The following is a 12,812-nucleotide window of genomic DNA, read 5'->3' as shown; positions in this document are numbered from 1 at the left end:
CCTCGCACACGCCCTGCAACATGCTGCACAAAACTATGAGATGCATGTCTATTGTATCATCGATCTGAAGTAGAATAACGGTACTGGTACAGCAAGCAGATGCGGGTTCTACAGCCACGGCCCATCGCCCTATTCACACGATTATTGCTATGGGTGGTGCTGGGGATGAAGGTGAGGAGATGTAGGCGTGTGATCTGACAGTCCTTCACTCGGCGCTCTCGAGTTGCGCGTGTTGACCGTGCTTGATCGGTTGCGGCCGGATCTCAAGATCGAGCCGGCACGCTCACGAATGACACGGGCGAAGGGGTTGTTGGAAGGCGAGCCGGGTGCCGTCGCCTCACGATCGGCAGCCTCCTTGGCGCGGTTCTGCATGCCTAACCGGCGAAGCGTGTATTTGCGGCGGTGGGCCGACGCCTCGGAGAGGCGCGACTGCATGCGGTGAACCGCGACACCGCCCTCCTCCATCGTAAAGTCGAAACCGCGCGACGCTTCACGCGTAAGACCCGTCGACATGTCATGGGCCGAGCCTCGGGCTTGGCGGTTGCTACCGTACCTATTGCTCTGCATGCTTGGACGGCGGGCGCTCTCAAAGCTGTTGCGCGAGTCATAGCTGGGACGGCCGTTGTCAAAGCTGGGACGCATAGCAGTAGGACGGTCGCCGCCAGGGGACGAGAAGTTTTGCAGAGCGATGTTGTTCTTGTCATTCTTGTCGACCTGGACAGGGGTCGTAGGACGGCTGCTGTTGCCAACAATGAAGGGGCTCTCCTCTCCGCGGTCAACATTGAGCTTGCCACCAAGCATGGGGTCGGTGAAGGGGTTGGCTTCGGGGTGGTACTTGCGGACGAGGCGCATGATATCAATGTCGTTGGGGAAGATGTTCTGCTTGGCGTACTTGATAAGGTAGCGGGGCATGAGCGAGAAGACGATGACGAAGGGCCATCCAAACCAGAACGCGGCGGAGCGGAAAAGGAAGACGTCGTTACCGTAGACACCAGTGTAGAACGAGCTGGGCGGGATGACCGAGTAGATGGCGGTGAAGAGCCAAATGAGAACGGGGCCGATCCAGACACCAAACACAACCCACCACGACCAGGCGTCAATGTTGAGACCCGAGAACAGGTTTGCAATCATGACGGCACCGACGGCCATGGTAGTCGACATTTCGTACTGGACAACGTCGTAGCCGTCACCGCGAGTGGTGGTAGCCTCGTAGGCGTAGCAGAGGATGAAGTAGACAACGGCTGTCTGGTAGACACCCTCAAACATGTAGTAGAGGAAGCGAGGCCAGTTGTAGTACTTGCCGCTGCGGCTGTAACGGTAGAGCTCGGGCAGGGCCATGAGAATGTCGTCGTCGATGTTGCGCTCGAAGACACCAATGCCGATGACGGGAGCGATCGTCCAGAAGACGTTCCAGAAGAGGAGGTAGACGTAGGCGTAGACGTACGTGGTCGACCAACCACAGTAGATCATGTACCAGAAGAGAACGCCCATACCGACAATGTTCTTGTAGAAGAAGTTGCAGATCATCGAAGCGTTTCGGAAGTACGACCAGTGGCCGTGGACGAGCAAGAGGCGCTTGAGGAAGCGGAACTGGGCAATCGCAAAGTCGGACGAGTTGACGGCCTGGAGACCCTCCTCACCCGAGATGCCGACACCGACGTGCGCAGTCTGGATCATGCTCACGTCGTTGGCACCGTCACCGATGGCAAGGGTCATGACACCGAGGTTGTCCTTGATGAGGCTGACAATCTGGGCCTTCTGAAGGGGCGAGACACGGCAACAGATGACAGTGTTGCACTTGACAGCAAGCGCAAGCAGGAGGTCGGCTATGTCCTCGTCGTCAAAGCACTGGGCGAGAGCGCTGCCGTCAATGACGAGCGAGAAGCCTCCGGGGCGGTGTCCATTGTCTTCACCAACAAGCGACGCGGCGCCAGTGTTGACACGCTGGAGCTGAGTCGACTGACGAGTGAAGGTCTGGCCGAGGGAATGGGTGGGCTGGCGAGTGAGTGAGTCGTCACCAAAGAAGCCCTCGAGGGCACCACGGAGCTGGTCGTAAATTGTGTGATTGCCGTCGCGAACAATGATCAAGTTTGAGTCGGCAGTGAGGAGGTTGGTGGTGTAACCAATGGCAACGGCAGTCTCGAGCTTGTCACCAGTGGCGACCCAGACCTTGATACCGGCGCGCTTGAGGTCGGCAATGGTCTCGGGGACACCGTCCTGGAGCTTGTCCTCGATAGCGGTGGAGCCGAGAAGAGTGAGGTCCTTCTCGAGACGGGCGGAGACCTCGTCGATCTTGTTCTCACGGTCGTGAAGGGAAACCTCGGCCTCGTGGTAGTCCTGCGCAAACTCCTCGTACTCTGCGTTGTCGAGAACACGGTAAGCGAGACAAAGAGTACGGAGACCCTCGTTGGCAAACGTCTGGAGGTCCTTGTCGGTCTGAGCGCGGATCTTGTCCTGGCCGACCTCCTTGCTGAGACGCTCAAAGATGACATTGTCGGCACCCTTGGTGAGAAGGAAGATTCTGCCGTGCTCGTCGAGCTTCTTAACAACGACCGACATGCGCTTACGAGCAGAGTTGAACTCGAGAACGTTGAGCAGCTCGTACTCGTCGGGCTCGTCAGAGAAGGGAGTCTTGAGCTTGAGAAGGTTCTTGTCGCGACCGAGGAAGACGAAGCCGACGTCGGCGGCGGCCTGAACAAGAGCGGTCTCGTCGGGCGACTGCGACTTGTATTCGATGGTACCATCCTCGTTCTCACCAGTCAGAGCCGTGTGGCACAGGCCGAGGACGGCGAAGAAACCGTGCAGGAGACGCGACTGCTCAGAGTCGTGGTCGGCGAGGTCGTGGTCAAGTTCAGAGTCGTGGAACGGAGGGATTTCGCGCTCGGCGTCGGCCTTCTTCTTGAGCTCGTCGTCACCCGAGTTGTCCGATCCGCTGACAGTCTTCTTGAGCTCGTAGAGGCGCTTGGGGTCCATGGAGGGCCTGGGAGGGGGTGCCTCGCCGTAGTAGATCTTGCCACCGACCGAGCACTGACGGAAAATCATGACGTTCTGCGTCAAGGTTCCAGTCTTGTCGGAGAAGATGTACTCGATCTGACCGAGGTCGTCGGACAAGTTCCAGGTGCGTGCGAGGGTGCGGTACTTTGTGCCGTTCTTGAAGTAGCGGATGTCGTGGTCCCAGAAGATGAAGAGGGCCTGGATGGTACGCACAAACTCGATAGAGATGTAGAGCGAAATGGGGATGATGTTCTGGAACGTGATGAGGGCGTTGAAGAAGGTGATCAGACCGTTGATATCCGGGTTGTCACCCGGCCTGTAGTAGATCGCCCAGTAGGCTTCCTGCGTGTCCCAGCGCTTCTCGTTGAAGTGGTCAATGATGGCACAGACCATAGCAATGACGCCGAGGATGGCGAGGTTGAAGAGGACCTGGGGGTTCATCTGACGCTCGACTTTTGAGCGCTTGCTGGGAGCGAGGCCCGAGTTCTGGACAATCTTCGAGTCGGTACCAGTGTAGGCGACGAAACCAACGACCCAAGCCGTGTTGCGGAGAACACAGCCACGAAGAAGAGTGGTGTCGAGGGTGATGGGGTGGATCTCGTGCTCCTGGCCGACTTCAGACTGGAGGGTGACGCTGCCGTTCAAGCGGTACATGTTGACCTCTGGGGCGTCGAGCTCGACACGCATCTTGGCGTTGGCGCAGGCGCTTGCCGAGTCGAGGAATGAGAGGCCGGTAACACCATGCCTCGACTTGAGGTTGGTCTCGCCGTCGAGGTTCTTGGTCTCAATGTAACAAATATCCTCCTCTTCGGATGTTGCACAGATGATGATATCTAAGGCATTGCGTCAGGGGTGTGTCACGAAAGCGAAGCACAGACACCGCCCGAGCAATGTTTCGAGACGCCGCCACCGCGGGGAGGCGCGGCGCATCATCCACTGCCGCCTGGCCTAGCGCACGGAGCTTTCCCCTACGCTGGTGCCGCCCAGCGCACAAACAACAACAAACGATCGCGTACTCACCCGCTGGAATCTGCTCGTGGTCGTAAATCTTGACAAAGTCGCCAACCTTGACGTCTTCCCAGATGGTGCGGTGCCAGCCGAGTTCGTTTGGAGAGTCGGCGGCCTCGTCGTCCTCGTCCCAGTTGGAGACCTGGGAGCGGAGACGCTGCAGGTTCTCAGGGCGTCTGGTTTCCGAAGTGGATGCGTCGTCCTTGCCGTCCTCGTCCTTGGCTTTGTTCTTTTTGCTGCGTCGTCCAGGCATCGGAATGCCCTTGACAAACGTCTTCTCCTTGGAGCCGGCGGGGTTGACATTCTCGTAGCCTTCGCCGCCAAGAACGTGGACAATCGAGTGGTTGATATGGTGGTCTGCCTGGTGCCTCTTAAAGTCCTCGTAGCCGTCCTTGATGGCAGTGATACCGAGAACGACGATGAGGGGGAGGATGACGAGACCGGGCGAGATTGTTGCAAACTTGGGGAAGAACTGGAGAATGTTGATTGCGAGGAAGAAGATGTTTGCGACGCGTCGAAACTGCTCCAACAGATTGCGGGGCAGGAACGTGATGATTGTGTACTTGGAAGTCACGACCTGGTTTGTGCAGAATTGCCTGTTCTTGAGGACGCGCCCCTTCTTGTCAAAGAAGTCTGCGGGGAGGGGCTCGTTGAAGTAGAGGGTACGCTGTTCGCCGAGTGGCCGCTTGCGGTTGAACAATCTCGTGGGATTGAGCTTTTCCATCGGCTTGGAGACGTTGCGCGACCACCACGAGTCCTTCTTGTGCCGTCTACGGCGGGCTACCAGAGGTGCCCCCGATGTTGAGCCCGGCATGGCTTGGGCTGGTGGTGGTTGATGTTGGGGGAGTTGGGAAGAAATGTTGGGTGGTTGCGGGTCGTCCCACGGGTGTCACTGTGCGCGCGTTGTTGAAGGGGTGGCCGAGGCCGATGCGTGCGTGCAGCAAGAGTGGTGGAGCGGGGTCGCTGCTTGCCACTGGGCGTGGGTGGGCGCGCGCGCGGGTGCTGCTGCTTGCTGCTGCTGCTAGGGGGAGCGCGCGCAGAGTCACCGTCGAGGGTCGTCGAAAGGGAAAGCGGGGTGGGTGCGAGAGAGAGAAGGAAGAGATGGATTGCAATGCACGACGAGGCAGTGGTGGGTGGTGGTGCTGCGTAGGACGAGTGATGCTTGGCCCTTCCCTTCGGTGGGTTGGTGGGTTGGGATGGAATGGGTTGGCCTCAGAGGAACCGCGTAGGCCGCAAAATCGTCTCTGTCGGATTTGGCCCTATTGCGTCGTCATTGGCCGCACCCAGGCCGAGGTCGGTGTGGAGGGGGCGACAGGAGGGTCGGTCGGTCGGGGTGACGATCAGAGTGGTGGCAACGATGATGGATGACAGTGTATGCGAGTAGAATGATGGCGACGACCGAGGCGGCGTGTTTGGTCGCAGTGTGCATGCACGAAGATTTGTCCCGAGATGCGTGTGATGGGATGCGTGAGAGTGGTCGGGGGGTGGGGGTCGTCGTCGTGGTGCACTGCCGCTGCATGCGCTGCTGCCTGCCTGCCGCGTGTGTCGTCGTCGACCTGTCGTCACTGACTGGACTGACTGTGGACCTTGGCTTCCTTTCTGCTGATCGATCAAGCACACACACACACCACTGATTACACACTGCCAGCCAGTTGTTTTGACTCAGTTGGACCCTGGCTGTAAATGGGCGCGCGCTGGGGGCAGTAACTAAAGGCCTGGGCTGGTCCGCCTGGGCTCAAATGCCCTCGGCCTCGGGGGCTTCCTCATTTTTTTTCAAGAGTCGCTTTTCTTTTTCGTTGCTTGCAAGCGACGACTCTCGTCACTGCGTCACTGCGTCACCCATGCCATGCCTCTCAACTGGCAGGCAGGCGCTAGGGTCTCACCTTGGAGGCACCCACCCTGTTGCCCGTCCCTTCGCCTCGGCCTCCTTACCGGCCGCCGGCGTCTGATTACAACTTGGGTCACCGCGCGCCAATACTGACTGCATGGCTGTCGGCTCATCAAGCCCGCCGGCGACCAAGAGGCGCCCGACAGCACTCATCCTTGCTTTGAATGCTTGGGCCGCCGGCGCCGTTGCCGACACGCCGATGACAGCGCTATTGCTAGCCGCTCATCGACGACGTCCGACCCAAAAGCCACCTCGTGGGCTCGGGGCCTGTGCATGCCGGTGCGTGCAGCAGCACCGTCTGCCATCAGCCAATGCAGCCAAACCCACCCGCATCGATGAGCAGTGTCGTGTCGTTGTTTTTGCCTCGGGCGCTGTGCGTCATCAGGGCGAGGAGCGCCGCCTGGACGCGTCCACTGAATTTTGCACCCGGCACGCCCTGCCTGCAGGTACCACTGCCAAGTTGGCGGCCTCTCTCTCTGCAAGACGCGACCAGACTGCGACCAGACGGAGACGAGAACAAGACTGGCTCGAGCGGGGTCGTGCAGCACCGGGGCAGCTGGCCCCAGCGGCTTTTCGTCTCGTTATAGATCATCGCCCAAGCCAAGCAAAGCCGCGACGGGGCCCACCGGGCACCGCCTGCAAACACATGACGCTGAGCCAAAAAGCCTGGGCCGGCGTCGTCGACGTCGAGGCCGACCGACGCCAGATTCATGCCAGGTTCCACCAGTGTGGCGCATGACGCGTCCACTCTGCCCGTCGTACCCTGCCGAGCCTCCCTCCCAGCTCCCAGACAAGGGCAAGTGCAGGGAGCAAGGCGGAGACGGGTGGCATTATTGTCCGGCGGTAAGGGTGGGGGAGTAGGTGTGAGCGACGCCGAGGCAAGGTGGGGGAGATGCCTCGAGCCAAGCTCGCGGGCCAGCGAGGACGGCAGGCAAGCTTCGGCGAGGATAAGGATCATTCCTCTGTGCAGTGCAACCGGTAGCGTGCACATGTGCGCTGTGCGTGCGACACTGCCCGTGCCTACGTAGGTTGCACTAGTTGCACTGCTTGCCGCTGGTTTACGCCGAGCATGCCATGCTTCCGAGCTGCGCAGCACACGGCATTTGGCTGCCAAGTTGTGCCCCTGCCGCCACCTTCTTCGCCTGGTTCCTCGGCTCCGGCTCGAGCAAATAATGCTTGCAGGCGGGCCACCGACAAACTAACGCAACAACAATCAATAACTTGCCAAGACCTCATGGCGTCGCCTGGCCTTGCTCCAGCCCCACAGTGCACGTTCATGCCTGCGCGCCGCCCGTCAAATGTTGACTGCTACATTGTCTTCTCTCTTCGTTGTACTAATCAAACCCCTGGGGCTGTCTGATGAATGGTAGTGATGATGGGGTATACAATACTATGCTGTCTTCTGGGCGCGAGTAGGTATGTCGCCGCCTCAGAATCGCCCTCTAATGACCCGAATTGTGTCGAGAACAGCGCGCGTCTACTCTTGGATCTGGCCCAGGTAGTCCTTCTTGATTGTTCCAATGGCAAACTGGAATGGGTTAGATAGTATTCCCCGGATGCGGCAACAGCCTCATCTACTACTCACAATGTCGTTTGCCTCTATCCTACATCCAACAATCTCCATGCGTACTCGAGTGTCCTTTTGGATCACCTCATCGTTGGAGCGGTAGCACTGGGGACTTGCGTTGGGGTCAAACTTCATGTCGGCGTGAACCAGCTGTTGCTTGTCAGCCAACGTCCTGCTTTCATTGTTCGGAAAGAGGTGGAGGAGGGTAGGTTCAGAAAGTGTGATCAATTACTACAAGATCTCCCGAGCATCTCAACATTCCCAAAGGATCTGTTGTCCCTATGCTTTACATTCATCACGAATTGGGGTGGTGGGGTGGGGGTGGAGGGACAATAGGAGGCAACACTCACATGTGACGAAACAAAGACTTGCAAAGGGCCGACCATGGCAAAGAAGCCCATCTTGTTCACGTTGAGGACCTTGCCGTCGACGACCTCGCCCTTGAAAGGCTTCATGACAATGGCAGTGTACGAGCACTTGAACTTGGCCTGGCCAGTCGAGGGCATGATCTTGCCCTCGCCAATGTCGTTGATCGTCACGACCGAGATGATGTAGCTGAGGGGTGTGAGTTGATGTCCACCCACATCCGACCAACTCACCCATATTTTCCGCTACACGTGCCCTCGACATCCTCGTAGAGCTTTTGCCGGAGGTACTCCTCGAGCTGGGCTCCAAAGTAGGATGGGTGGAGAAGGATGGTGTGCGTGAGCTGACGCTATGTGAATGAACGGTAAGAACAAGCCAAACGCGTCAGCGCTCCGTGTCTGCCAGTGGTGTGACACCAACAAGGAAGAACATGGTTACGAGGCCGTGTCAGTGTCTGCAGCAGCAGCAGGCAGCAGCAGACTCGAGAGCGCCGTCGTCGTCGTCGTCTTGCGACGTCGTGTAGGACTTGTTCCCCTCGGGGTGTGGGTGTCGCGCGACCCGTCACACGGACCCAGCCGTCGTCCGCGTTGCCTGGGCCGCAATCCTTTGCGCTATGGCGGGGTGGATGGCCTGGCGTGTGGGGAGCGCGGGGCTGACGGTGGATGGGAAGAAGAGAAAAGAGGAGGGTGAGTGAGAGAGGGGAGAGTTTATAAAAGAGTGCGAGACGGTGTTGAAAGGGTTTGGCTGGGTGCGAGGGCGATGGCGGTTGGGTGGATTTGGCTGGATGCGGAAAATGGCCACGTGGAATTAATGGAAGCTGTTTTTGATGTTTTTGTGCGGATTCCCCACGTGGTATTGATTCCGCATTCGCCCACCGTGACGCCCTTCCCTTCTGGGCGAGGGCGCGAGCGAGGGGTTGCATCGCGCGGGAAGGGCAAATGCGGCGCGGGCGGGAGAGCAGCGACAGGCAAAGGGAAACGACCCAGCCAGCCATGTTGCACCAGCCACCACACACAACCACCACCACCACCACACAACTGCTGCTGTCCACACTCTCACCACCGCCGTCCGACACTTGACCCAACATTGCAACGACACACACTACCCCTCCATCGTCTGTCTTTACTCTTTCGAATAATCAATCAACAACCCTACGCGCTCCTCATCACCCAACAACTGCCTGCCAACCCCGCCAGCCCAGCCCAACCGCATCGCACCATCCCGCCCGATGGCGACGACAACAACCTTCAACGAAAAGGACCCCCGGGCGGGCGACCTCAACGCACCACCCCAGCAGGGGGCTAGGCCGGACCGCGCGCGCCCGTCCTCGCGATACCTCAAGCTCAAGCGTCTCCCAACGCTGCAAGAGGTGCTTGACCGGCGCACGAGACCGCCCCTCGACCTCTTCTGCTTCTACGTGCGTCGTCTTGTCGCGTCGGCCGGCCGCATGCAGCCTCGCCGACCGATGACATCCTGCCCGAACAAGCACTGACCCCCGCGCCAGATCTTCCTCCAGCGCGAGTCGTCCGAGGACGCCCTCGACTTTTGGCTCGATGTCCAGCAGCATGAGAACCTGTGCAAGGCGTACTTCAAGGCAAGTGACAGTGACACTGTGACTGTGATACGACAAACTGACACGCCCACAGGATCTGAAACGGTCGGGGCGTACCGTCGACGAGGACTGGCCCGAGTTTGCAAACTATGCGCGACGGAACGGATCGTACATGACCCCCATGCTCGACTTGAGCGGGAGTGCAGAGCACGTCGCGCCGGCGCGCCGCAGCTCTGAGCTCGTGGCGGATAGCTTACGGGGGCTGTCGAGCCCCGACCTGCTGTACGACCCCACGAACCCGCACCACATCGCGTCGCCCACCCTCCTTGGGCCCGGTGGCGCGGGCCACGCGCAGCCCGGCTCGCAGTTATCCCACCCGGAGCGGGACAAGAACTCGCGTGGGTGGGCTGCACGCAAGTCGCGCGCGCCGACCGTGTTTGCGCGCGACCGGGCGATCGAGAAGCACGCGCTCGTCGAGAGCGCAGAGCGCATCTACCTCCGCTACCTGCTCCCCGGTGCCGAGCGCGAAGTGTACCTCCCCACCGCGCTCCGCCTGTCCAACTTCCCCGTCTCGAGCGAGGGCCACACGTCGCCCCTCATCCCCGACCTGTTCCACGCGCAAAAGCTCTACATCTTCCGCGCGCTCGAGCAGGACGCCTTCCCACGCTTCCTCCGCGCAAAGGCCTTTGGCAACCTCACGCCCATGTCGAGCTTTGTCCGTCTCGTCCTTGGCCTGCTCGTGCTCTGGGGCGCGTTTGTGCTCGCATTCACGTTCATCTTCCTCGACTGGAAGCCCCGCCGCACGCGCGCGTGGGTCATCCTGCCATTCTTCTTCGCCTTCAACCTTTTACTCGCGGCCTACTACTCGCTCTCGCCTCTGTTTGCCGTCTTCTTCCAGTCGGAAACGACACCCTTCCGCCTCATCACCGTCCGGGAAGCATACGTTCGCAAGCTTATCCTCCTGCGAGCGCTGTGGATCGAAAGTCTTGTCATTGTCCTCACAGCCATCTTCACCGTCATCTTCTGTGTCGTCCCCGGACACCGGTTGTGAGGAGAGCGTGACGGCAGGCTTGGGGTGATATAGAGAAGGGGGCGAGTCCCTTGTACATTGTTCGGCAACTGTGGACAGTTTTTTAGTTTCTTATTTGTACCACGTGTAATTCGGGCGGCATCGCCAGTCTTGGTTAGTTGGATGCACGCCGTGGCTTGTTGCGAAGCAGAGTTGGGCCTGTCCGTCTTGTGCGGGTGTCACTGGTGCATACAATACATGAACAGTACGAGCCATGCTGGGAATGGTGGAGTTTGTATAGAGTCTCTTTGGTCGTGGATCTTTCCTTCAGTCAACGTTGTCAAGGTGAGGTGGCAGGCAGCCTCACGCGATCACGCTCGACCTAGTATGGGCGTGACCGCTGCTGGCCCTGGGTCGAGTAGCGCTGCGGCCCAGAGCCGTTGCCGCTACCGCCACCGCCGGAGCTACCACCGCCGCCCTGGGCCATGGGCTGCGCGAGTCCGCTGGGGCCGCCAGTGTTGCGCATCGCCGCGGGGCCACGGGGCGCGTTCGGCACCTGTCGTCCGCCCTGGAGAATAAGTCAGCACACATCACGTCCCACTGCTCGGCTCGCGACTCACGCGTCCGCCACCACCACCGCCCATGCCACCGCCCATGCCGCCGCCGCCACCCATACCGTTGCCCATGCCCATACCACCCATTCCCATGCCGCCCATGCCCATGCCTGCGAGGTCAGCACAGTCAACCCCTACGCCGCGGCAACTCACCCATGCCCATCATGTTGTTCATGCCCATGCCCATGCCGCCCATTCCGCCGCCCATGGCCATACCACCCATGCCGCGTCCAGCCATGTTGGGGTTGATGGCTGGGGCTTGGCCCATGCCCATGTCTGTTCGTCAGCACTGCCACGCGCGCGCGCAACTCACTCTTCATGACGTTCTGGTACATCATGGCCATGGCTCCCGGGTCAAAGCCACCACCCATGCCGCCGCCCATGCCGCCGGCGCCGGCGCCAGTCGCGCTCTTCATCATGTTCTGGTACATCATGGCCATGGCGTTGGGGTCAAAGCCCGGCATGCCAAAGCCCATGGCGCCCGAGGTCGCGTTGAAGCCCGTAGTGCGCGCACCGCCGGGCTGGTTGAAGCTCTTGACCTGGGTGCCTGCGCCACGGGGCTGCGCCTTCTTGATCTCAATCTGTCGGCCCTCGAGCTCGATGCCACTGTGCGACATGGCGTTGTCGACGCCAGACTCCTCGGCAAACGTGGCAAAGGCAAAGCCCTTTGACCGGCCGTTGATGCGGTCAAACATGACAGTCGCGTCCATCACCTTGCCGAACTGCGAGAGGAACTGCTTGAGCGATTCCGAGGTCACGCTCGGCGCGAGGCCGCCGACAAACACCTTGGCCGTACGCTCGTGCTCGGCACGGGGGATGGCACGCTTGGGGTCGATCTGGTGGTGGTGATTTAGTGGCTGCCTTTCCCCACACACGACCTGACGCCACACTCACCATCTTACCATCGAGCTGGTGGTCCTTCTCGAGAACCCGCTGTACCGACGCAGGGTCCTTGAAGGTCAGGAAGGCAAAGCCACGCGAACGGCCGGTGGGGTCGCGCATGATGGTGCACTGGTCGATATCACCATATGTGGAGAAGTAGGTGCGAAGGCCGTCTATACAAGGTGAGAAGCGCCACAAACACAAGAGACACATATGAACTAACCATCTGTCGTCTCCCAGTTGAGGCCTCCAATGAACATCTTGCTGTTGGGGGTTTAGGGGTCAGGTCAAGGACAGGCGGATAAAGCGATGGTCCAGGATAATGGTCGGTACATCGTGCAGTGATAACAAAGAAGAAGAAAAAAGTATCAGTGTACAGTTCTGCGAGTGGTATCTGTTATGTGGTGTGTCTGTCAAGAGTGGGGCCTTACTGCCCGCCAATACTCTACCGCTACGAGCTACGCGGGGTGCAGAGGCCGCCGCCGTGTATCTCCTACCTATTGGGGAGACTCGCGCTCCCCGGTACGGCTCTAACGAAGCAAAGAAGGAAGAAAACAAGACTACTAACCCCTCGTCCGGCATATCACTCGGCTTGATACGGTCTCCGAATCCACCGCCGCCGCCGAACTCGCCAGGCTCCTGCTTGGCATAGCCGCCCTGGAGCTGGCCCGACGAGCCCGACGCATGCTGGCCGTCGTCGTACGCCGGCTGCGAGTGCTGCTGCTGCTGCTGCTGTTGCTGGTGCTGCTGCACTGGCGCAGCAGCGGCAGCGGCCGGAGCCGGCGCGTCCTGCGACGACGGCTCAGCGTCGGGGTCGACGAGCTCCTCCTCGAGCTGGGTAGCGTCGAGGTCCTCGAGGTCGAGATCGCCGTAGAGATCGTGGTCAAAGTCGGACATGATGGGTATGGATGTGGGAGTAGGATAAGAGTAAG

General features: G+C 59.8%; 4 protein-coding genes across 4 annotated transcripts; 1 reads left to right on the top strand and 3 right to left on the bottom strand.

Moving 5' to 3' along the window:
• Positions 1 to 42: 42 nt before the first annotated feature.
• Positions 43 to 5,446, bottom strand: SPAC24B11.12c (Putative phospholipid-transporting ATPase). Its single transcript, XM_062767571.1, has 2 exons — positions 4,015 to 5,446; positions 43 to 3,827 (listed from the first exon to the last, which is right to left on the bottom strand). Exons 1-2 carry the CDS (start codon positions 4,814 to 4,816, stop codon positions 148 to 150), a joined length of 4,482 nt encoding a protein of 1,493 aa, XP_062623555.1. The 5' UTR covers positions 4,817 to 5,446; the 3' UTR covers positions 43 to 147.
• Positions 5,447 to 7,180: 1,734 nt separating this feature from the next.
• Positions 7,181 to 8,553, bottom strand: rpb7 (DNA-directed RNA polymerase II subunit rpb7). Its single transcript, XM_062767570.1, has 5 exons — positions 8,244 to 8,553; positions 8,057 to 8,172; positions 7,808 to 8,012; positions 7,476 to 7,607; positions 7,181 to 7,418 (listed from the first exon to the last, which is right to left on the bottom strand). The coding sequence occupies exons 1-5, from the start codon at positions 8,253 to 8,255 to the stop codon at positions 7,368 to 7,370; spliced, it is 516 nt and encodes a 171-aa protein (XP_062623554.1). The 5' UTR covers positions 8,256 to 8,553; the 3' UTR covers positions 7,181 to 7,367.
• Positions 8,554 to 9,051: 498 nt separating this feature from the next.
• rax1 lies at positions 9,052 to 10,426 on the top strand (the record flags this gene model as incomplete). Its single annotated transcript, XM_062767569.1, has 3 exons — positions 9,052 to 9,240; positions 9,328 to 9,435; positions 9,470 to 10,426. The coding sequence occupies 3 exons, from the start codon at positions 9,052 to 9,054 to the stop codon at positions 10,424 to 10,426; spliced, it is 1,254 nt and encodes a 417-aa protein (XP_062623553.1).
• Positions 10,427 to 10,628: 202 nt separating this feature from the next.
• Positions 10,629 to 12,777, bottom strand: SPBC660.15 (putative RNA-binding protein; the record flags this gene model as incomplete). Its single annotated transcript, XM_062767568.1, has 7 exons — positions 10,629 to 10,952; positions 11,005 to 11,108; positions 11,152 to 11,274; positions 11,312 to 11,834; positions 11,893 to 12,053; positions 12,104 to 12,144; positions 12,449 to 12,777. 7 exons carry the CDS (start codon positions 12,775 to 12,777, stop codon positions 10,767 to 10,769), a joined length of 1,467 nt encoding a protein of 488 aa, XP_062623552.1. The 3' UTR covers positions 10,629 to 10,766.
• Positions 12,778 to 12,812: the final 35 nt, after the last annotated feature.

The sequence above is a fragment of the Vanrija pseudolonga genome, chromosome 1, assembly GCF_020906515.1.
Source record: "Vanrija pseudolonga chromosome 1, complete sequence".
NCBI classification, from domain to species: Eukaryota; Fungi; Basidiomycota; class Tremellomycetes; order Trichosporonales; family Trichosporonaceae; genus Vanrija; species Vanrija pseudolonga.
This window is presented reverse-complemented; position numbering and strand designations above follow the sequence as displayed.